This window comes from Verticillium dahliae, genomic scaffold (assembly GCF_000150675.1).
Source record: "Verticillium dahliae VdLs.17 supercont1.3 genomic scaffold, whole genome shotgun sequence".
In the NCBI taxonomy this organism is placed as follows: Eukaryota; Fungi; Ascomycota; class Sordariomycetes; order Glomerellales; family Plectosphaerellaceae; genus Verticillium; species Verticillium dahliae.
Window position 1 is genome coordinate 1,880,907 of NW_009276940.1, and position 22,215 is coordinate 1,903,121.

At 58.1% G+C, this 22,215-nt stretch overlaps 9 protein-coding genes and 1 non-coding gene across 10 annotated transcripts in view; 6 read left to right on the forward strand and 4 right to left on the reverse strand.

Moving 5' to 3' along the window:
* VDAG_02240 (uncharacterized protein) overlaps window positions 1-695 on the reverse strand; it is a gene marked incomplete at both ends in the record, with an annotated part of 2,761 nt that extends 2,066 nt beyond the window's left edge. The window contains 2 exons of the mRNA XM_009658269.1: window positions 187-201; window positions 260-695. Of these exons, the coding sequence (XP_009656564.1) occupies window positions 187-201; window positions 260-695 (451 nt within the window). The remainder of the gene's footprint in view (window positions 1-186; window positions 202-259) is intronic.
* A 1,758-nt stretch (window positions 696-2,453) lies between these two features.
* On the forward strand, window positions 2,454-6,185 carry VDAG_02241 (linoleate diol synthase; the record flags this gene model as incomplete). Its single annotated transcript, XM_009658270.1, has 8 exons — window positions 2,454-2,742; window positions 2,793-3,031; window positions 3,084-3,276; window positions 3,327-3,986; window positions 4,033-4,241; window positions 4,293-5,294; window positions 5,360-5,500; window positions 5,571-6,185. 8 exons carry the CDS (start codon window positions 2,454-2,456, stop codon window positions 6,183-6,185), a joined length of 3,348 nt encoding a protein of 1,115 aa, XP_009656565.1.
* Window positions 6,186-6,874: 689 nt separating this feature from the next.
* Window positions 6,875-7,001, reverse strand: VDAG_20090. The gene has a single exon. It is a non-coding gene; the product is annotated as a tRNA-Glu (tRNA).
* Window positions 7,002-7,203: 202 nt separating this feature from the next.
* Window positions 7,204-7,847, reverse strand: VDAG_02242 (guanylate kinase; the record flags this gene model as incomplete). The annotated part of the gene is made up of 2 exons (XM_009658271.1): window positions 7,204-7,549; window positions 7,615-7,847. The coding sequence occupies 2 exons, from the start codon at window positions 7,845-7,847 to the stop codon at window positions 7,204-7,206; spliced, it is 579 nt and encodes a 192-aa protein (XP_009656566.1).
* Window positions 7,848-9,690: 1,843 nt separating this feature from the next.
* Window positions 9,691-11,298, forward strand: VDAG_02243 (1,3-beta-glucanosyltransferase gel1; the record flags this gene model as incomplete). Its single annotated transcript, XM_009658272.1, has 4 exons — window positions 9,691-9,826; window positions 9,929-10,586; window positions 10,649-10,982; window positions 11,035-11,298. The coding sequence occupies 4 exons, from the start codon at window positions 9,691-9,693 to the stop codon at window positions 11,296-11,298; spliced, it is 1,392 nt and encodes a 463-aa protein (XP_009656567.1).
* Window positions 11,299-11,874: 576 nt separating this feature from the next.
* On the forward strand, window positions 11,875-12,327 carry VDAG_02244 (uncharacterized protein; the record flags this gene model as incomplete). Its single annotated transcript, XM_009658273.1, has 1 exon — window positions 11,875-12,327. The coding sequence occupies one exon, from the start codon at window positions 11,875-11,877 to the stop codon at window positions 12,325-12,327; it is 453 nt and encodes a 150-aa protein (XP_009656568.1).
* A 534-nt stretch (window positions 12,328-12,861) lies between these two features.
* On the forward strand, window positions 12,862-13,086 carry VDAG_02245 (uncharacterized protein; the record flags this gene model as incomplete). The annotated part of the gene is made up of 1 exon (XM_009658274.1): window positions 12,862-13,086. One exon carries the CDS (start codon window positions 12,862-12,864, stop codon window positions 13,084-13,086), a length of 225 nt encoding a protein of 74 aa, XP_009656569.1.
* Window positions 13,087-15,853: 2,767 nt separating this feature from the next.
* VDAG_02246 (polyamine transporter 3) lies at window positions 15,854-17,940 on the reverse strand (the record flags this gene model as incomplete). Its single annotated transcript, XM_009658275.1, has 4 exons — window positions 17,170-17,940; window positions 16,695-17,108; window positions 15,937-16,642; window positions 15,854-15,874 (listed from the first exon to the last, which is right to left on the reverse strand). Exons 1-4 carry the CDS (start codon window positions 17,802-17,804, stop codon window positions 15,854-15,856), a joined length of 1,776 nt encoding a protein of 591 aa, XP_009656570.1. The 5' UTR covers window positions 17,805-17,940.
* Window positions 17,941-18,984: 1,044 nt separating this feature from the next.
* On the forward strand, window positions 18,985-21,230 carry VDAG_02247 (uncharacterized protein; the record flags this gene model as incomplete). The annotated part of the gene is made up of 3 exons (XM_009658276.1): window positions 18,985-19,439; window positions 19,506-19,553; window positions 19,633-21,230. Exons 1-3 carry the CDS (start codon window positions 19,316-19,318, stop codon window positions 21,228-21,230), a joined length of 1,770 nt encoding a protein of 589 aa, XP_009656571.1. The 5' UTR covers window positions 18,985-19,315.
* A 410-nt stretch (window positions 21,231-21,640) lies between these two features.
* On the forward strand, window positions 21,641-22,045 carry VDAG_02248 (uncharacterized protein; the record flags this gene model as incomplete). The annotated part of the gene is made up of 1 exon (XM_009658277.1): window positions 21,641-22,045. The coding sequence occupies one exon, from the start codon at window positions 21,641-21,643 to the stop codon at window positions 22,043-22,045; it is 405 nt and encodes a 134-aa protein (XP_009656572.1).
* Between the last annotated feature and the right edge of the window lie 170 nt (window positions 22,046-22,215).

The window sequence follows — 22,215 nt, forward strand, 5'->3', positions numbered from 1 at the left end:
TTCTGGCCATCTGGTACCAAGAGCTAGCCCTCGACCGAAGCCCTGTGTGGGAGATGTTCTCTGAGACCACATAGGTTCCAATGCCAGCTGGAACTCATGTCAGCAATAGGGCTTGAAAATCCGCGACGGAGTATTTCGTCACAACCACAACACCGCTTCCCCCCCCCCCCCCGGACGTCAACTTACGTTGGTAATATTGGTCTGCATTCGCATTAACCATCGTGGTCAGACACACGGATAACGGGGCCATGAAGCTTACACTGGTCATCCGATGAACTGTCGAGCATCCGGAAGATTTTCAAAATGTTGCTGTCGCTTTCATCGCCGTGGAACTTGTTGCCCGTCCCGTCGAAGCACAAGACCAGTTTCCTGGTCCTGTGCCAATTGTCGGCATTCTGACTGGCGTTGGTGGGATTCATCGGATCCATGGCCACGTTTGAGCTCTTGGCTTGCGTACCAGCTTGGCCCAGAATGTGCGCCATGCTCAGAGATGGATTGTAGGAGGACTGACGCTTAACAACTTTCGCAGCGAGCAGACTTATCTGCCGAAAGCTATCTCCCTCGCTTCCGCAGGTAGCGCCAGCTCTCAGTCGGCACGGCGGGCTTCCGCTCTTTGATATACCAGGGTTGTCGACCAGGACGCATGCTCCCCCAGAGACCAGGCCGCGGACGACGGGCTCGTGTACCAGGGACATCTGACCCCACTGCTGACATTTCGATACACCGGAACTGATCTGCGCGTGTGGCTGGCTGAGCTAGACACGATCTCGGCCCTCCCATGGACAGCACCGAGCCTTCACATCATTGGCAGGGACACCTTTCGTCAAGCATCACAGACATTTGACGTCGCCCTATTGCGCGGTATTCCAGTGCCCACCCCTTGTACCAGACGGGCGCGAGGCGTTTTCCGTTGACTTTGGGAATGCAGCAACGGCGCGTGTGCTACAACGTGCGAGAAAGGTGCTATGCCACGAGAGCCAGTCGCGTGAGACAATACCCATCAGCAACATGGACCCAACTCGCATTGATTGCCTGAAATTCGACTGACGACTCCAAATATGAACCCTGACAGGGCAAGCGGCACTCCTCTGGAGCACATCGTCCGTGCGTGATCGATGCTTGCCGGCGGGCCCCTACAGGGGAAAAGCAATAAGGTCTCACATGTCCCAGTCCCCGTCACGTTAGTCTCAATAGACATTGCCCTTGGGTTTCACAGTGCTTTTACTGGCTCAACGTGGCAGACGGATGCGTCGACGAGCAGCATATCGAGCGAAAGCAGAAGCATGCATGGCTCGTCGCCCTGTCGCTGAGGAAGCTCCGACGAGCACAGCGTCTGCACATCACATTTGCACTTCACATCCCCAAAAGCTTGTGATCACGTTGGTCCACCAGTTTTGTCATGACGCATCTCACGTTTGTCGGGCTTCGAGAAGTCGTCGGGCCCCATTGTCAACTTGGTTCTTGCATAACATAAGCGGTACTGTTCGGGTGTAGGCTCGAGATACAGACCCCACGACGCTCAATGTGTGGCTAACGTCACCAGATTTGCGGGCTTGCAGAAGCATCTCCTAGCCGTCCAGATGCGAACGTCCCGATCTACCAAGATCACCAAGGATCGCCCGGATCAGAGGAGCATCCCAGCACTCCAAAGCTAGCCTAGGCACACTGATCAAGCATCATTTTCCAGTCATTTACGTGCCACGCAAGCCACCATCACACGTAGCTGGTCGAAATGAGTAACTGCCGCTCCAGAGCTGAAGCATAGCTGCATGGATAGTTGAGGCGGGCCGCGCCGGAGCTCCAATAGCGTCTCCGTCTAGACTCGTCGACGACAGCCAATCGAGACAGGCGCGAGGAAGATCTGTGTCTTCGGCTATGTGCCAAGCGGCCAGCCGTTAGTTCAGAGGTCAAGCGCAAATTGCGCAACCCGGGTAGCACCCTTCACGTAGACAAGGTGTTTTACAAAGACGGCATTTTCTACTGGTCAAACAATCGGTCTAGTGTGTACCTCAAGGGTGGGATGGAGCAAAAAGCATGGGGGACTCTGAATGTCTCAGTCAGCTCGGCGAGTCGCTCCCTTCTCCCAGGTTGAGGGGTTCCAAGTACTGTGTACACAGCAGGTAGAGTGGTTCTCGAGATCATGTCTTGTGCATGGGCACCGATTATATTGGTATATATGGCCGGGCATAGGTGGCCGTGGTCGCTTGGGACCTTCGTCCCTTGTCCTCAGAGCCTGAAGCGTACCGACATCGGGTTCCGTACTTGGGAAGTTATTACACCTCCTTTCATTGCAAGCAAACACCTGTCATAATCAGCAAGGGCCTCCCAGTCCGTGGACTTGAAAGTAAACGAAAGTAAACAACGCTGTTGAATACGGCCAAGGTATGTCATTGCGTAACTGAAATGCCCTCAAACCTAATAAATGGATAGCCTCTTCCGCGCACGGTTTCGCCATGAAGAAAGACTCAAACGCGTCGCACGCTTCGAGCGGTTCGTCTACGCAGCCCGGACGCATAGACCCCGCTGTCAATGGCAATGTCCGCAATGCCGAGACGAAGGCCAAGCAAATTGGTGACGACGTCTGTGGTGGTCACGACGAGAAGAGTGGCAAGCTCGCTCAGTTCATGAAGTTGAGGAAAGCTTCCAAGCGACCGCTACCCAAAGATCATGGCGATGGTTCTTATGCTGTCGTCCCTGCACGCCCAGGTGTTGTCCAGAACCTCAAGGTTCTTCGGAAGCGAGGTACAGCGCATGGCTTCGATGACCTTGCACATCTGCTAACGTCGATATAGACATTCAGACACTGACAACGATGATCAAGGGTAAGCTCAAGGGCGAGAAGATCAAGGATGACAAAACCATGATCATGGAATATGTCATTCAAATGGTAGCAAAGTTGCCACACAACTCCGGCCTCCGCGAGAAGCTTACGAACACGCTCATCGAGGAGCTGTGGGACTCACTCGACCACCCGCCACTGCTGTTCGTCGGAGATGACTGGAAGTATCGCCGAGCAGACGGTTCGCACAACGTAGGTTCACTCACGTCTCCAAGTCTCAGCCAGACTGCTGAAGCATGAACAGAACCCACTCTACCCCTGGCTGGGAGCTGCCGGACAGACATATGCGCGATCTGTTGCGCCCAAGAAGCCAACCCTTGCCGCCCTGCCTGACCCTGGGCTAATTTTTGATTCCGTCTTTGCTCGTAATGAGTACACGAAGCACCCGAACAATGTGTCCTCGATTCTCTGGAACTGGGCAACCATCATCATTCACGGTACGTCTGCTCAGCTGACGCCTGGCGCTAAACCAACTGACATGATTAAGATCTTTTCTGGACCGATTTCCGTGACATTCACAAGTCCAAAACCTCGTCCTATCTCGATCTCTCGCCCCTCTACGGCAGCAATCAAGACATGCAGGACACGATCCGCACCTTCAAGGACGGTAAGCTCAAAGCTGACAGCTTTGCCGACAAGCGCCTCCTCGGCATGCCCCCTGCCGTCAGCGTACTTCTCATCATGTTCAACCGCTTCCATAACCATGTCGCCGAGAATTTGGCAGCTATCAACGAGGGCGGTCGCTTCACGCCGCCATCTCCTTTCCTCGAAGGCGAAGCGGCGGAGGCGGCGTCGAAGAAGTATGATAACGATCTCTTCCAGACGGCCAGACTCGTCACGTCAGGACTGTACATCAACATCACGCTCGTGGATTATGTCCGCAATATTGTCAACCTGAACCGCACTAACAGTACCTGGACGCTCGACCCGAGGCAGGAGTCTGGCATACAAGTTGACACAGCTGAGGGAGCTGAGTCGGGGACTGGCAATATGGTCTCAGCCGAGTTCAACCTCTGCTACCGATGGCACTCGTGCATCTCAGATAAGGATGACAAGTGGATTCAGCAGTTCTACGGCGAGATTCTTGGCGGCCACCAGGGTGAATTATCGCCCGCCGAGATGGGCAAGATCTTCATGCAATACGAGCGTACGTCTTTCCCCCGTAGCACGGATTCCAAAATTAACCTGACCAGGCTCGATCCCGGATGACCCTATTGAGAGGACTTTTGGCGGATACAAGAGGGGCGAGAACGGCAAGTTCAGTGATGACGATCTCGTCGATTGCGTCAGCGCGTCGGTTGAAGACCCTGCCGGTTCGTTCGGCGCACGTAATGTGCCCAAGGTTATGCGGCCAGTTGAAATCCTCGGCATGTTGCAAGCCAGAAAGTGGAACGTCGCCGGTGTAAGCTTTCCCCAGGCCCTCACATTTTGGTTCACTCACTAACGCCAGCAGCTCAACGAGTTCCGCAAGCATTTCGGCCTCAAGCCGTACGACAAGTTTGAGGATATAAACTCGGACCCCAAGGTTTCTGAGGCACTGCGTAACCTGTACCAGAAACCGGATAACGTCGAGCTGTACCCCGGTATCGTCGCCGAGGAGGCCAAGTCGCCCATGGTGCCGGGCGTTGGTATCGCCCCCACGTACACCATCTCGCGTGTCGTGCTTTCAGACGCCGTATGCCTCGTCCGTGGCGATAGATATTACACCACTGATTACAACCCGCGGTACCTGACCAACTGGGGTTTTAATGAGGCCAACTACGACCTCAAGGTTAATCACGGCTGCGTCTTCTACAAGCTATTCATCCGCGCGTTCCCGAACCACTTCAAGCACAACTCGGTCTACGCTCACTATCCCATGGTCATCCCCTCAGAAAATCACAAGATTCTGACGGACTTGGGCCGCGTCGACCTGTTCAACTTTGACCGGCCTGCGTTCACGCCACTGCGCGTCAACGTTACCTCCTACGGCGGAGCCCAGCACGTGCTGGAGAACAAGGCCGCGTACCGCGTCACATGGCACGAAGGTCTGGGAGCTCAGATGGATGAGGGCGGTCACAAGTTTATGCTCGCCGGCGACACCGACTTCCACGCCGGTCAGAAGCAGTGCATGGCGAGCCAACTGTACAAAACTGACTGGCACGCCGCCGTGCGCAAGTTCTACGCCGACATCACGGAGCAGCTCCTCCAAGAGAAGTCGTATACCCTCGGAAACATCCGCCGCCGTCACGTCGACCTTATCCGGGACGTTGGTAACATCACGCACGTCCACTTCGCGTCGCGCGTCTTCAACTTGCCCCTCAAGACAGCTGCCAACCCCAAGGGCGTCTACTCGGAGCAGGAGCTCTACCAGCTGCTGGCGGTCATCTTTGTTGGCATTTTCTTCGATTTGGACCCCGTCAAGTCGTTCCCGCTGCGACAGGCTGCGCGCGAGGCGTCGCAGACGCTCGGCAAGGTGATTGAGACGAACGTCAAGTTGGCGACAGACGCTCGGCATCCGCGGTCTCTTCACAGTGCAAGGCGGACAAGATCGATCCGCTTGCGGCGTACGGCACGAACCTCATCAAGGGACTCAAATCATCTGGTCTCAACGATTACGATATCGCGTGGAGTCAGATCCTCCCTACAGCGGGCGCCATGGTGCCCAACCAAGCACAAGTTGTAAGTTCCCTCGATGGCATGGATTTTCCTTTCCGTGGGACGTGGTACTAACATGCCCCAGTTTGCTCAGGCGGTTGACTACTATCTATCGCCGGCCGGTGCCGCGCACATCCCTCAGATCCATGTCATCGCCAAGCAGCCGCCCAATAAGGAGAACGACGCTCTCCTTCTCGGCTACGCCATGGAGGGTATCCGTCTCGCTGGCACTTTCGGCGCCTACCGCGAGGCCGCAGCCGACGACACGATCATCGAGGATGACGGACGCCGCGTCGAGGTCAAGAAGGGCGACCGTGTCTTTGTCAGCTTTGTCGGCGCCGCGCGCGATGCCGCCCACTTCCCGAACCCGGAGGTCGCGGACCCACGCCGTCCGCTCGGGGCGTACATCCACTACGGCCTCGGGCCACACGCGTGCCTCGGCCGCGAGGCGAGCCAGGTCGCGCTCACGGAGATGTTCAGGGGTCTCTTTCGTAGGCGCAACGTCAGGAGGGAGCCGGGCCCGCAGGGCGAGCTCAAGAAGGTGCCGAGGCCCGGTGGGTTCTTCGTCTACCTGAGGGAGGACTGGGGAGGCGTGTGGCCGTTCCCGTGTTCGATGAAGGTCATGTGGGACGAGGACGAGGTCGCCAACGGGGCCACGAATGGTCAAGAGGGGGCCACCTACGAGCCGAAGGACAAGGCGACGGCGTAGGGGGGAATGTGTATGGGGCGGTTGCTGGAGAGCAAATTGTATGTCTGTCGTATGATATCCTGGAAGATTGACACTTGATGCGCATTCAAAATTCGACGTTCTTGGTGCTCTTGTCTGTGTGAATGGTTGAATTGTCCGAGTGTTGTTCTGCCTCTTCGAGCGTGCCTGGTCTGTCCAGTTTGGTCCCCTTAATTAGGTCCCCATGGTTAAGTCCCCTTGAAAAAAACGGGCCAGGATCGTCACATTTGATACCTTGACGTCAAGGCGGAGACGTCTTCTGGCTGAGGATGAGCGCTTGTCAAAGATCAACGCAGAGGCTGAAGGTGGTGGATCTCGTCGATTACGATCTTCCAAGGTGGAAAGCTCACGTTCATCATTATCAAATTCGAAAGAATATCGAGATTGCATGGCTGAATTTGCAGGAGTCGTTTCTCATCTTGTTTGAGAGGAATGTCTGATATGAGTATGGTGTGTGTACCATTTTTCAGACTCTATTTCACTTTGAAGACCATCTGCTTTCGCTTGCACCTGAGATGGGCAGTTACTTGATATAGAACGAACAGTTGTCGGTGGAATCGAAACACGGACAAAATAACGGCGAGAACTGGACAAGCCAATGTTTTCGAACGAGGCAATATCTTACAAGCAAGCAGAATCCCTGGAAAGTTGCTCGTCATTCGAAAAAAGATTGGCTGCGGGTGGAATCGAACCACCGACCTCCCGGGGAAGAGAGAATGATCTAGGTTCTAGGTCTGCGGAAGCGGAAGTTTTCTAGGGGGGAGAAACCCGGGCGCTCTACCACTGAGCTACGCAGCCTTGTTGGGGGGGCTCCCGGCGCATTTTGTTCATGAAGGAATCGGAACGTCGCAGCAGGTCGGCGGAGAGGCCATCAGGGTGAAGCGCGTGACTGGTTGAGCCCATGAGGGTGCGGTTCGTTCTTGAATGTTCTAGCAATAGAAGCCAAAAATAAAACTTAAAAGAGAAAAGAAAAGGGGGGGGGAGAAAACGCTGGGTCCCGTCATGCCTTGTACACAAAATCCTCGAGCTCCTTGTAGGCCGTCTCGAGGTCCTCGTTGATGATGACCTTGTCGTGGACGCCCGTCTCGGCGTAGGCCAGCTCGACCTTGGCCTGGGTCAGGCGCTTCTGGATGCTCGCCTCGGACTCGGTGCCGCGGCCGCGCAGGCGGCGCTCGAGCTCGTCGGCCGAGGGGGGCGCGACGAAGACGTAGCGGGCGTCCATGTCGCTCTTCTGGACCTGCTTGACGCCCTCCATCTCAATATCGAGCACGACGACCTTGCCCTTGGCCGTCTGGTCGGCAATGGTCTTCTTCGAGGTGCCGTAGAGGTTGTCGCCGAACTGGGCGCTGCAGAGGCATGTCAGCTCGGGACGAGGATGGGGGGCACGGAGACAGAGGGGAGGGGAACGCACTGCTCGACGAAGCCATCGTGTGCGATCAGGTCACGGAAGGCGTCCTTCGTGACGTAGTGGTAGTCGACGCCGTCCTGCTCGCCGGCGCGGGGTCCGCGGGTCGTGTGCGAGACGGACAGGGTGAAGGTGTCGGGGTGACGCTGGAAGAGGAGCTTGAAGAGGGTGCCCTTGCCGACGCCCGAGGGGCCGGAGATGACGAGGGGCCGTCTGTCGGTAGGGAGTTCGGAGGCCATGGTGCTGCTAGGGAGAGCGAGGCGGCGAGGGGGAGCGCCGTGACGGGGGACGGGAGGTCGGATTGAGGGTCGAGGGAGGGCCGAGGTGACGCATCGCAGCATCCTAACAGAGGGAGGGGTCGGACGCCAGGTTGACGCTGGGGATTAGGATTTCTGTCGTGGGGGCTTGCCCAAATGTCGAGATCCACTGCCTAGCGTCGCGGGGCACATCCACGGCAGGCGTCACTGAGGACACGGACGGAAGGTGGGGTCGTTCGGCGGAACATCGGTCAGTAGAATGGTGCCTGCCTCCCAAGCCTCCCAGGCCTCCCTCTCTCTCTCTCTCTTTCGGGGGCTCCCTCTTTCAGGGGCAGGAACCACCTTGCTGACACATTCGTTGGCGCCTGCCTCTCTCTCTCTCTCTCTCTCTCTCTCACGGGCAGGCACCATCTGTGCTGACTCATTCATTGGTGCCTGGCCTTCTCTCTCTCCAAGGCAATTCCCCCCACCAAAATACGAGACTCAGCCTCTGCCCATCGCCACGCCAGAGCCAAAAATACTTCTCCCCACGAGCATGGCAAATGGATACTCGGCACCGCTACGAATCGTCGGAAACACCATCGACGCGCTATCATCTACTAACCTGTCCGCTCCCCTGAGGTCCTCATCACTGCAATCTGCAAACCGTTTTCTGCTGCGCCTCTCCTCTCGTGTCATTTCCGCTGCCGCGTGCTGACGCGGGCTGACGGCACCGCATCGTCTTTGATGATACCAAGACCAGGACCAAGACCAGGGGCCTCCACCCCCCCCTTGCGGTACCTCCCCGACCGGGACTGTTTCCAGCCCACCCCTGGCTGCGCCGCTCGTCCTTTTGCCATGGATTCTTTTGCCATGGATCAATCGAGTCGAAGCACTCGGACCAGTGTCAGAGGCGGATCATCGGATCGACAAGTGGCCCGCATGGCGTCCGCTGCCACAGTCCATCAATCTATCCATCGCCAAGACAATTACTAGTGTGTAAGGAAGGGGGGGAAATACGATCGTCTTTAGATTCTCCCAGGGCCATGACGAAAGAAACAAGAAGCAGCATCATCACACTCTGCGCTCGCACTCGGTCTTGCGATCTGGTCGCCAAGCAACCGTCACTGCAGAGAATGGGCATGAGGAATTTCGGCTGTCACACGCAGGTTGCAAGAAATGTCTGACCCGACCAACCCATTGGACGAGTCGAGGGCTGTCAATGCCATCCAAGGTGGTACCCCGAGGGATCGGGCTGCCAGGGGACGCCAGGGCGAAAGCCTACTTCGGGACTCGGCCAAGCGCTCGATCTCGTTGGTCGCCACCTCAGACACTCGTGTCAAGCGGCGGGGTGTATGCGCGTCCCAGGGGGGGGGGGCGTCTGCTGAGTTCTGGGTTGGGGTGTCCGACGCAAAGCTGTGCCGCTGGTGAACAGTTGATTTCCCCTGTGGGAACGTCTGGGCGCCCTAAACAGCGAACGCCGTGCGTGTGAAGGCGTAGTTCCCGTGTTTATCATGAGACTTCCCCCCCGGTCCTCCCTGCCCACCCCCTCCCTCCCTCTATCACTTCAATCATCCCTCCTCCTTGAGCACGGCGACGAATACGACGATAGTGACGCCGCTCCGATCGCTGCTGCGTACATCCTTCTTCTCCATTTAGTCCCTCACTCGCTTGGGGCCTACCATCTACCTGTCGACCCTCGGTTTCTCGGTTTCCATTCTACGTCCGGCTCCGTGTCCTGGATTCAAGACCAACAGCCTGCGCCTCCCACGCGGTACCTACCCATTCTATTCAGCAACATTTCTTTAGAAAAAAAATCGACAAGGAAAAAGCAACACAAATCACCATGAAGACCACGGCTGTCGCATGCGCCCTCGCCGGTCTCGCCATTGGCTCTGCTTCTGCTGAGAGCCCGACCCCGACCGAGCGCCAGGCTCCTCACCGCGCCCGCGCCGTCCCCGTTGTCACGGTTTCCGGTAATGGTATGTATGCTAGACGTTCTTCCTTCCTCTTTTCGCATGGCTGCAGGCTCGTCCAGCGGCATGGCAATGCGCTCCATCAAGACAGAGGCTAACCCGCGCCAGCTTTCTGGGCCAACGGTGAGCGCTTCATCATTCGCGGAATTGACTACCAGCCCGGTAGCTCCGGCAAGAACGATGATCCCATCGCCAACGTCAACACGTGCAAGCGCGATATCACCGAGTTCAAGCGCCTCGGCATCAACGCTGTCCGCATTTACAGTCTGGACAACTCGGCAAACCACGATGAGTGCATGGGCCTGCTCGCCGACGCCGGCATCTACCTGATGGCCGATCTCAACAGCCCCAAGTACTCCATCAACCGTGACGACCCCGGACCCAGCTACAACGCCGCGTACCTGCAGTCCGTCTTTGCTACCGTCGAGGAGTTCGCCAAGTACGACAACACGCTCCTCTTCTTCTCCGGCAACGAGGTCATCTACACGCTCAACACGACCACCTCGGCAGAGTACGTCAAGGCGACGACGAGGGATGTCAAGAACTACATGCGGGCCCGCGGTCTGCGCCAGATTCCCGTCGGCTACTCGGCCGCCGACATCTCGGCCAACGTCTGGCAGGCGGCTGACTACTTCAACTGCGGCAGCGATGACGCCCGTAGCGATTTCTGGGCTTTCAACGACTACTCTTGGTGCAACACGGACTTTTTGACGTCGGGCTGGAACCAGAAGGTTCAGAACTTCACCGATTACGGCATTCCCGTCTTGTAAGTGACCTCGCCCGACGCGTGCGAGGGTTGTCGGTGGCATCAGCACTAACATGGCGTAGCCTGTCCGAGTACGGCTGCAACACCAACGGTGAGCGCAAGTTCAACGAGATCGAGTCCCTGATGCACCCCAACACGACGGGCGTCTACTCAGGCGGCCTCATGTTCGAGTACACCATGGAGGAGAACAACTTTGGCATCATCGAGGTCAAGAACGGCAAGGTCGAGGAGCTTCCCGAGTTTGGGAACTTTGCCTCGGCCCTCAGCAAGTGGCCCATGCCCACGGCGGCCACGGCCCTGCACTCGACGACCCACGGCGTCGCCTGCCCGACATCGGCCTCCCTGTGGGAGGTGAACGAGAGCCTGCTGCCCAAGATGCCTCAAGAGGCCGAAAAGGTACGTCAAGAGCTCTCATGCATGACGCATTCGCTGACTCAATTTTCCACAGTACATGGATGACGGTGCCGGCACAGGTCCCGGCCTCGACGGCGATGGCTCTCAGTGGAACGTCGACAGCGGCACCGCCACGACGTCGGTCGCCAGCGGTACCCCCTCTCCCACCGGCCAGGGTTCCAGCAGTGGCGGCGGCGGCGGCAACAACGGTGGCAGCGGCAACGGCGAAAGCGCGGCCGCCGGCCTCGCTTCCCACGGCATGCTGTATGTCAGCTTTGCCGCCGCTGTGGGCACTATCATGGGTGTTATGTTCCTCTGAGACGAGAGTTGTGTCGTTGAGTGTAAGAGAAGCGCGGTGTGACGGGAGTTTCATTCATATTGTTTTCGTAGACGGTGGCCCCATTGTGTAAGCTGGGTGGGATGCAGCATTGTTAATAGGGATGTTTTGGAAAGGGTTCACTTCTGGCGTCCAAGTATACTGCCTGTTTTACGTATTTAGGTCCAATACTTGTCGTCTCGCTCGTACCAGAGGTAAAGTCTCGCTCGTGCCAGAGGTCAAGTGTGCGCTCTGCATTCGAAGAGAAGAAGATGCGCGTGGGCACCCCGACATCGCAGACTGAGTCACCGCGAGAGGCGCTCAACCCCGGGAACAGGCTGACTCGTGCAGCCGACGACAACCGGCGCTCAGTTCCGCACTCGACCTTGGCCTCCGCCATGCGCCCTTCCGGGCTCGGCATGTACACATGGCCGCCCTCATCGCCGTCAACTATATAACGTACCCGATGTTAGGTGCAGCATTTCATCAGCATGGCCAAAAAGCATGTATCGCCTCACCGCGCGAATACCCGCCCCTTCCTCTCTCCGTCTCGCAACGAGAACCCACGCAACGCGACCCATGCACATTTCCGCACCCCGTCCCCGTGACCAGCCCGTCCGAGCAAGCACCAGCACCACCAGCACCACCAGCACCATCACCACCAGCAGCAACATGGCGACAGCAGCGCCCCTCCCCTACCACAACAAGATCTTCACGTCGGCGTCCAACACGGCCAACGGCGAGGTCTCGTCGGCGACGCGCTTCCACTACCGCCAGGAGGGCAAGATCGTGTGGGCCGAGTACGGCGGCGGGTCCATCGTCAAGGGGTTCCTCATCGCGACGGTGGCGGACGACGAGAGCCTCGACATGCGATACGAGCACGTCAACGTCGGCGGGGCGCTCATGACGGGGCGGTGCCGCAGCGTGCCGGAGCGGCTGGCGGACGGGAGGCTGCGGATGCACGAGACGTGGAGGTGGACGTCGGGGGATGGGACGGCGGGGGAGAGCGTTGTGGAGGAGGTCAGGGAGTGATTGTTACGGTCGGCTCCCGAGGGGCTTGGTGACAGCCCTCACTTGGTCGTCGGTGCCTTGCTGGCAGCTGTCCAATTGAGCTAAATGGATACGTGCTGAATCAACGTGGGCTGCACTCATAGAGGTATAGGCCACAGGCCTATTCTACGTCACGGGTATAACCCGTAACAGTGATCTGTGACGTGGGATTGAATGCTGTGGTTTCGGAGGTCTTGTTGCGAAGTCGACTCTCTTTTCAAGGTCAAGGTTAAGAGGCAATATTCGGAGGCGTCTACAGACTGCTTTTGCTGTGGGTGAAGATGAATGTATCGGCTCTGGATTCGTAGTGCGACCTCACACTCTTGCTCGGTGACTGACCGGGCTCCGCTCCGGCGTCGGCCCCGCAACTGTAACTTCTGGCTCCGCCAGCCCTCTGTGCACTCTGGCTCCATCAGCCCTCTGTGCACTCTGACCACAACATCGACAGCCGCCACGCCCGACCAACACGGCACTGGCATCAAGCCGCACGCTGAGCACAGGACGCGCACGTCCATCATGTCGTCGGCCCAATCCGCTCTGCGCTACGTGGCTGCCGCCAAGACGTCGTCCCGCGGCACCCTCCACCTCCGTTGCTACGTCAAGCCCGGCGCAGCAAAGGCCCGCGAGGGCGTCACAGGGCTTACGGAGGACGCAATCGAGATATGCGTGGCAGCCCAGCCGCGGCAGGGCGAGGCCAACAAGGCTGTGCTGCGGCTTCTCAGCGAGGCAAGTTCCATCTGAAGCGGCCCAGTCCTTCCAGGTACTTAGCGCAACGTCTGACGCGGGACAGATACTCGGGGTTCCGAGGTCGGACTTTCAGGTTGTCCAGGGTGCGAACAGCCGACACAAGACGGTTGCGCTGAGCGGCGTGGCGGATGGAGAGGAGGGGGTTTGCAGAGTGCTGGACATCCTGCGCCAGGAGGCCGCTGGTTGATGCATGTTGCCGGGACTTGCTGTGTGAGCGGTCCTTCACTGGTCAGCTTCATCTCGAGTGTATGCGCCGGGGTGTCCGTGGCGCGGGGGCTCGACATTGACAGGTGACTGAAGCCAGGAGAAAGGTGCAGGCGCCGCACGAAAGCTGGTCGCTGAAATATCACCTATGTAAGGTACTATGCGGGATACTTCATTGCAATGACCTTCTCGACAAGACGACCCTGGAGCTGGAGACGTTCATCAGCGACATTCCTCCCTATGCCAAACTGTCCCACACATCGGGCGATGATGACTTTCTCTTCGAGCACCTCCAGGGAAGCACACTTTATGCCCAGTCGTTGCACCCTGGACGAGGGATTCGGGAGATGCTCGCCAGCAAGCTCGCGCGCGGACAACCTCTAGGGTACGCATGGACAGACACATGCTGCATCGACAAATCCAGCAGTGCTGAGCTCTCCGAAGCGATCTATTCCATGTACGCCTGGTATCGTGGTTCGGCAGCTTGGTACGCCGGCTCGAGGATGTCACACTCGAGGGGACCAGTTTTGCTGGCCTCGACGAAAGCAGATGGTTTCGACGAGGATGGCCGTTGCAGGAGGTGCTGGCGCCTCACGGACTCACTTTTTGCGACAACAATCGGATTGCTTGACCAGTCGATATGATATGACGTTGTGATACCGCTCATAAAATATCGGCCATGGCTAGAATAAGACACATGTATACGCCGAGAGCACTCCGTCCCAGCAATCGTCAACTTCTATTGCCCAACCGAGGAGCTTTTCTGCCCGCGTGTTGTGTCGGATGTTTCACTGGGTTATCAAGAACGTACAAGTCGCAGCTATCATGTAGCAGGCATCCGGACGCACCACAACCCGAGTGAAGACATGACCTATAGTCTGTTGCGTCTCTTCCAAGTCACTCATGCCTCTGCTCCCCGGCGAAGGCAGAAATGCTTTCCGCAGCTACAGATGAGATCCTCGATTCGGACCCCGACAGTCCATACTGTGATGGAGAGAGGAAAGTACCGACATGCATCGCCCATTTCATAGCTCAATCCCTTCCTGGCATCGGCTCCATCGTGCTTCAGTTTCTATCGCCCACGTACCTACTATCCTTTTGCCACAGCGACGTGCGTAGGACGCCAGACGGGATCGTGCTCGGCGCATTGTTGGGACCTTGCTCCTTGACCTTTGATGGAGGATACTGAGGCCCGAGACTGACCTTGTCATTCTGGCGTGCGCTGTCGAGGCGGATGTGCTGACACGTGTAGGTATTGTTGTAACAATCGACGGCCAACGCAGACTCCACCGCGCGAAAGACTCCCGTCTCGTCATGTGTTCGCTGTCTTGCTCATGATCAAAACTTAATCCAGCATGGTTCAGAGCCCGACGTCCTGTCGTCCTGGTCAACAGGAAGTAGAGGCGCCTTTCGCAGGGCCTTGCCTCAAACTCAAAACCTTGACCCTCCTTTCGATTGTGATGCTGTCTCCTATTTCTCTCGGAATTCCCCTCCTGGTATGAACAGATGAGGAACCTATAAAGCCGATTCCAGACGTAGTCAAGTGCGACATGGCAGACCTGAAACCCTATGAGAAACCTGTCTGCTGCTATATTCGGTATCAACTGCCACTGCTTGATGTAGAGCAGAGTGAAGAGGCCTTCCACACGTAGTCCACAGCAATAGTGTATGGGTTAAGGGTGGGGATACATCTGAACTCTGGCCCTCTGCGGTCCTTATATCAACGTTCTCGTAACCCTTAGCCCCTCATCGGCCCCCCTGTTCGGTGGCTCCGCAGGACCACCTGACATCACAAAAAGGAGATCCGACCCGAGGAGACCACAAGTGAGACTGGATATTCGCGACCTACGTGACTACACCCTACGTGCAGTTCCCGCCGTCCGGCTTACCCTCATCCTGGGCCCGGGAGACGCGAGCCATCCGAGCCGTCCTGGCGCCAAACTGAACAACACGCCTGACGCGACAACGCGTCTGAACCGCACCACCGAACTGGTCTACTTTCACCGGAGCGACGCCCCTGGCTTCTTCCTCTTTGGCAGCAATCTCCTCTCCCGCTCTGGGAAAGCATAGCCAACGGGTCCGTTGTTCGGTCCGGGACTGGCCGTCCGTAATGCCAATGCCTTCCTGCACGGCCGAAGACCTGGCCAGGTTTACATGCGGAGCAAACGGACAGTTGCTATGGCGAGATGGGTGGCCCCTAAAGACAAATCTACGCATCCCTTCTCGTCGAACTGTCCAATATGTGCGATTTCAAATGATAATGGGAGGCGACTCCGCGGGTCTGGTACGCATACAGACACGTCAAGTCGAGTTTGAGGCAACGGGTCTTACATTCCCGAGGTTAGTCGGTGCAGGGCTGACCGTACCTTGGGTTGGCATTTTGTCAATGGATAGTCCCTAAGGTGAGTTGTCGCACTTTCGACATGACGGCTGAGTGAAGTGGCCAGTCAGATTTCGTGCCATTTTGTCAAGAACTAGAAATCCAGCATTCGCAAAACGAACACAGCATGTTAGAGTCATAGAATATAAAAAACGTGCAAAGCCTTCAGTAGCATGATCAATCGCCATCAATGGCCATCTAAAATGTATCAAAACGCCCCTGCACCTACCACCCAATGCAATGCTTTTAGAAGATCAAACAGTCTGCTTTCCAGCACGATCCTGCACACCCCCCGCCTTTTCCCTTTTCACCTCTGCCCTCGCCTTGCGCCTCTCAAGTCGTTCCTGTTCATCTCTCATTTGCCTGATCAACGGGCTCTTTGCGCGAATCCTCTCGCCGTACCTCCAGAACGCCAGCGGCACCGGTATGAGCGCAACCTCGAGCAGCCCCAGCAGCGTCCCTGCCCACTGCGGTGACAGCGTTGTGTACATGGCCGGGCCGGCGAGCGGCAGTACCCCGCCGGCGATGCTGCGAATGACGGCATTGCCGGCGAGAGCCGAGGCGGCGTAGATGCCGTAGGCGCCGGCGAGATAGTTGGATCCGTAGATGAAGGACAGGGTGTTGCCGGCGCCAAAGGGGATGCCAAAGGCGATGGGGATGGCCCAGTGGATCGTGACGGGCAGACAGGTCCAGGAGAAGACGAGCTGACCGAGAGGCGTGAGTATGGCGCCGAGGACCATGATGCGGGCGGCCGACTCGGGCAGGGGACGGCCAGTCGCAGGGTCGTGTCGATGCGCGTTGACAATACGGCGGAGCAGGGGCTCGGCAAAGATGGCCATGAGCGTGCCGATGCCGATGCCGAGGAACGCGAGGCCCGACGTGCCAGGGCCCCAGCCTCGGTGCTCAGAAAAGACGATGGGATAGGCGATGAAGCAGAGGTAGAGAATGGCGTAGATGACAGAGATCCTGCGAGAGTGAGCAAGGGGGTTGACGAAGCATTGGTCGAACCCAGACGTACCAGATGTTGGCAGCCCACAGAATTGGCTCTGTCGCGGCTAGTATAAAAGGGCGGCTCATGTTCGTCTTGATGAGCTCAACCTTGGATACCTTGGCGTCGTACCTGCACCACCAACGAGGATCGTCCGTCTCCTTGCGTAGCTTGGCCGCCTTCCGTTGGAGCAGGGTTGGAGCGTACGTCTCCTTGACGGTCAACATCATGACGATGCTGACACCTGCGACGATGAGCACGAGCCAATTACACCACCTCCATCCAAGATACTGAAAGACAAAACCGCCGATGATAGGTCCAGTCACTGGTCCATTGAGAGGCGCAATAGACCATAGCGACATGTACTTGGCACGGCGATCCTCGGTGGAAATGTCGACAATAGTGCCGGGGCTATTGGAGATCAAAGCAGCACCAAACATGGCTCTAGGAGAAGGTCAGACTTATTCTGTGACGGGAATGGCTGGCACTAGATATATTGACTGACCCAACGAATCTGCAGGCAAACATTTGTTCCAGGGATGTCGCGAGAGCACAGGGAATGATCATGATTGTTGACAAGACCATGCACACAATATAGATCTTGCGACGGCCGTAGAGCTCGCTCAGCGGAGCAACAACGAGGCTTCCTGTCGCGAGACCAAGAAGGTACGTGGTGACTCCCAATGCCGTGTACGATTTGGAGGCGTTGTATTCCTCCATGAGACCCGGGATCGAGGCGGTGTAACTGGTACTGTACAGGACCACGATCCAACACGAGATGGAGACGACAAACATGACCCAGGCACGATACCACTTGGACCAATTCCTCGGATTGTCGGGGTCGTCTGCAGTGAATTCGACCTCGAAATCAGGTGGCCGAGAGGCCGTGCTGGCTTCTGTTCGAACGCGTGACAGTGGCTCACCCGCGCCAGGCGCCTCGTCGATTTCGTAGTCGGTGTCGCGGCGCAGGGCCTTCTCCAAGACATCGTGTGACGAGTCGGACTCGTCGCATGGATGTCCAGATGCTCGCTCGGTGCCTGACCTGGTCTTGTCGTTGTTGCTGTGCAGGGATGGGGTTGATGACCTCCAGTCGCCTCCGGCTCCGGCGCCCTTTTCCGGGTCGGGCGAGGAGGAAGCCATGCTGTCTCAAATCGGGCGAGCACAGGGTCCGGCACGCGACAAGGTGGGCTCAATCTCACGAAGCGGATCGAAGCGAGCCGAGACACTAGGGGACCAATTTGACAGGCGACAAACAGCAAGCGCCGAACATCGGGGCCGTGGGAGCGCAGAAGACGAGAGGAACAAGATGATGAGTGAAACGATGCGGCACTCGAGAAGCGGCGAAAGCGAAGCAGAAGTCATTTGTAATGGAGTCTATGGGCCCCACACCCCACAAAGGTGCAGCGGAGGCTTTGGGTAGGCGAAGATGCAAAGAAGAAGCGGCGAACGTGGTTGGCATCCATCGGTCCCTCTGGGCAAGGCGTGCCAGGGTCTGAGGAGGGTGGGGGTCGGTTCGGGAATAGCGGCGGATGTTGAAGGCCTGAGGGCATGCTCACTAACAAGGTTAGGTGCGGATAGAGGTCAAGGGGCGTCAAGGGCGTCTGCAGCTGCAATGTTAGCTCTGACGATCGGTAGCGTGCTAGGCAAAGACGTGATGCTCTCTTGGCGTTGATCACCTACCTCTAGGCCAACCGACGAGATGCTTTGGCGGGGCCAGCCGAGGTACTTGACATGGCAGGCAACGGACACGGCCTTGACGGCCGGTGAGAGAGGGGTTTCACGACTTTTTCTCCTTGCTCCTCTCCTAGTGACAGGATTGCCGACGTAGAGAGCGTGCTAGCAGCGGCAGCAGTACATGTATGCGGCAGGCCAGCGAGAATGGGTTTAGCGGTGATAGGATCCCCGCAGTGTGCTGTACATGGTAGGCACCTGTCGGATCCGATTTGCGGACGAGAACGGAGATGACTCGGATGCTGTCATTGAACTGGGCTGGGTTTTCGAAGATCAGGCCTATGGCCAGGCTGAGTACACGCTAGACGTTGGCCGACGACGTATCTCGATGTCTTCCTTTGTACACCGATGATACTCCAGGGTAGTACTGGCCATGGACGACAGGGAAGTTAAGGTTGACAGTCTGCACGAAGGCAGCAGCAGGACAACAGGAGTAGAGAATTCACCCCGAGCGATGCATTACCTAAGCAGGATCATGAGGCCCGCCTCGATAACCAGACTCCACCCAGATAGCTGAAAAATAGCAAGGGCACCACCAGCACCACCAGCACCACCAGCACCAGCAGCACCACCAGCAACAGCAACGCCAGGAAGCAGCACGATGCACTCCGATCGACGACGGCGATCCATGACCACGACCCGTGCCGAGCTCATCTCCCATTGACGCCTCAACCCGACGAGGCGCGACGACACCATCGGCGAATCATCAGAAAACGACACACAGGGACCTTGTTGCAACATCATTGATGTTCACTGTGCTCCACAAACACTTGACTGCTCGCGCCCTCCTCTCGTCAACCCTCCGCCCGCCTCGGGTCTTTACCTCTCAGGTCTCTACCTTGCCCATCAGCTCCCACGGCCACGCCCACGCCAACACAAACACCCGTCGCAGCCAGCGCCGGCCACCGCTATCTCCGACCATGGCATCAGCGTATGCCGCTTTCTCTAAAGGCGGCTACTCTCAGCAAACTGCTCCGCCAACACCCTCTCCCACCGTCACAGCTCTCAACAGATGGAGCATCTTGACCAACACACAACTCCCAGGTCCGTCACAACCTGACCAAACTCCCTGCTAAGCTCTCTGGGCCCTGAATCTGACCAGCTTCTCAGCCGTCGACACAATCAAGGCGTTACACGTCTATGATTTTGACAACACCCGTAAGCAGTAGCCCTTCTCCCTCACGAGTCGATGCCTGCCTGCCTTCTGCTACGTCATACTCAAACATGTTCGCCATAGTCTTCAAAACCCCCCTTCCGAACCCCGCCCTCTGGGTAGGCACCACAATCGGCACCCTCAGCAGCCAGGACACACTGATCAACGGTGGCTGGTGGCACGACTCCCGCATCCTCGCCGCCACGGGCGAGGGCGCCGACGCCGAGGAGAAGCGCGCGTGGGACGGCTGGTGGAACGAAAAGATTGTCGAGCTCATCACCCTGAGCACCAAGCAAAAGGACGCATTGTGCGTCTTGCTCACCGGCCGCTCCGAGCGCGGCTTCTCCGACCTCATCAAGCGCATGATCAAGAGCAAGGGCCTCGAGTTCGACATGATCGGCCTCAAGCCCGCCGTCAGCCCCACGAACCAGCACTTCAAGAGCACCATGCACTTCAAGCAGCTCTTCCTCGAGGCCATGATGGAGACGTACAAGAACGCCGAGGAGATTCGCATCTACGAGGACCGTCCCAAGCACGTCAAGGGCTTCCGCGACTTCATGGCCGACTACAACCGCCGCCAGAACGGTCCCACGCCGCACCTGCGCACCCGCGGCCCCATCAGCGCCGAGGTCGTCCAGGTCGCCGACATGACGACGACCCTCGACCCCGTCGCTGAGGTCGCTGAGGTTCAGCACATGATCAATCTGCACAACGAAGCCGTCGCCAGACCTCAGCAGCAAGCACAACCGCCGCACATGCGTCCCAAGCGCCTCGTCATCAAAAAGACCGTCTTCTTCACCGGCTACATGCTCGACAAGCAGGACACGACCGAGCTCATCAAAATGGCCAAGGCCCAGATCCCCGCCGGTCTGCCTGACCACGAGCTCAAGTTCCACGCCAACAACATTCTCATCTGCCCCCGCCCCTGCCCGGCCTCCATCCTCGATAAGGTCGGCGGCATGGGCGCCAAGATGAAGTGGGAAGTCACCGGCACCGCCTGCTACGAGAACTCCATCTGGGCCGCCTGCCTGCGCCCGCTGCCCCCCAACGCCAAGTTCCACACCGACAACCCCTCGCCCCTGGTCGTTCTCGCGCTGCGCAAGGGCGCACGCCCTGTCGACGCTGGCAAGATCCAGAACTGGCAGCCCGTCTCCGCCGACCGCGCTCTCAGCTTTGAGACGACGGTGGGCGAGAAGGTCATTCTGCGCATCGAGGCCGAGGACCCTCGCGAGGACGAGTACGAGTCGCTGTTCGCCAACAAGGGCGCCAAGAGGAAGCACGCCGGCGACGAGGTCGGCGCACAACACAACCACGGCGGCCAGGGCGGACCGAACCACCGTGGCGGCCGCAACGAGCGGCGCGACTTCCACTCGGGCGGCCGCGGCGGGCGAGGCGGCAACAACAACAATCATAACAATAACTTCCGCGGCGGCGGGCGCGGCGGACGTAACGGCGGCCAGCGAGGCAACGGCAAGGGCGGTCGAGGGGGACGCGGCGGCGGCGGCGGCGGCGGACACGGCTACCGTAGTCTGGATGACGTGGAGCCTCGCAACCAGCAGGGCGGGTATGGAACGACGGTGGAGTACGACGAGCCGACTACGAGTCCCGGCTTCCAGCAGGGCCGGGCGGGAGGCGCGCCCTACAATGGCGGCAACAACGCTGACCTGCAGAACTACTACTAGCGCATCGTTTTGTGTAGTAGGGTCCCGAAGAGCTGAATGGCCGAGGAGGGGTAATTGGTGACAATAACCTGCAGACGGTCACTCTGCACCAGAAAGGAGGGTTTCGGGCCTTTCGAGTGGACCACCTTTGCAGTCGCGAGGCTCACGTTTCAGTGCGCGGACACGGCGTTTTGTATCTCTTTTGCTTTCTTCGAGCAGCAACGGCGTCAGGGGCAACGGAAAGGGGGAAAGGAGGGGACAGGAACAGACATGATGTTCCTCAAGGTCATACCCAAGATCACCATAGGTAGCCCGCAGCGGGCCGTGTCAAATGAACCATTTCGTCTTTTCATTCGGCTGCATTTATATGCATGTGTATAAACATGAGCCATGCCATTGATCTGGAAACACGTCTAGACGATGCCCTCAAAATGCAGTCTCTTGGTCGTGAGGCCGTGACAGAGATCCTACTCGTCGTCACTGTCATCCTCGTCATCGTCGTCGTCATCCTCCTCCTCGGCGTTCTCGAGCCACTCGACGAGAACCCTACACCTCTCGCGCACGGCAGCCATGGCCTCGCCGGCCGCAGCCCTCTCGTCGCCCCACCACGCGACAATGGCCTCCTCCTCGAGGACGTCGAGGCCGTAGAGCCGCTGCAGCAGCGCCGCGAGCACGGTGCCGGCGCGGGCGGCCTCGAGGGCGCGCACGCCGACGAGGGCCCTCTGCAGCGCGAGGACAAAGTCGCGCTGCTCGGGCTCGCCGCCGCCGACGCCGACCTCGCGGATGAAGGACGGGGCGCCGCTGCGGGCGGCGAGGGCGGCGTCGGCGGATCTTGATGGGCTCGAGGACGCCGTGAGCGATAAGAACAAAAATAGGCGGGGCGATTCGCAAGATTCCTACCAGGGCTCTTGCGGAACAGAAAGTCTGAGACGTGATAGATTCCGTGGAGGCAAAGAAAATCAAACTTTGCCGAGGCAAGTCCGCGACGCTGTCCTTCGCACTGTGA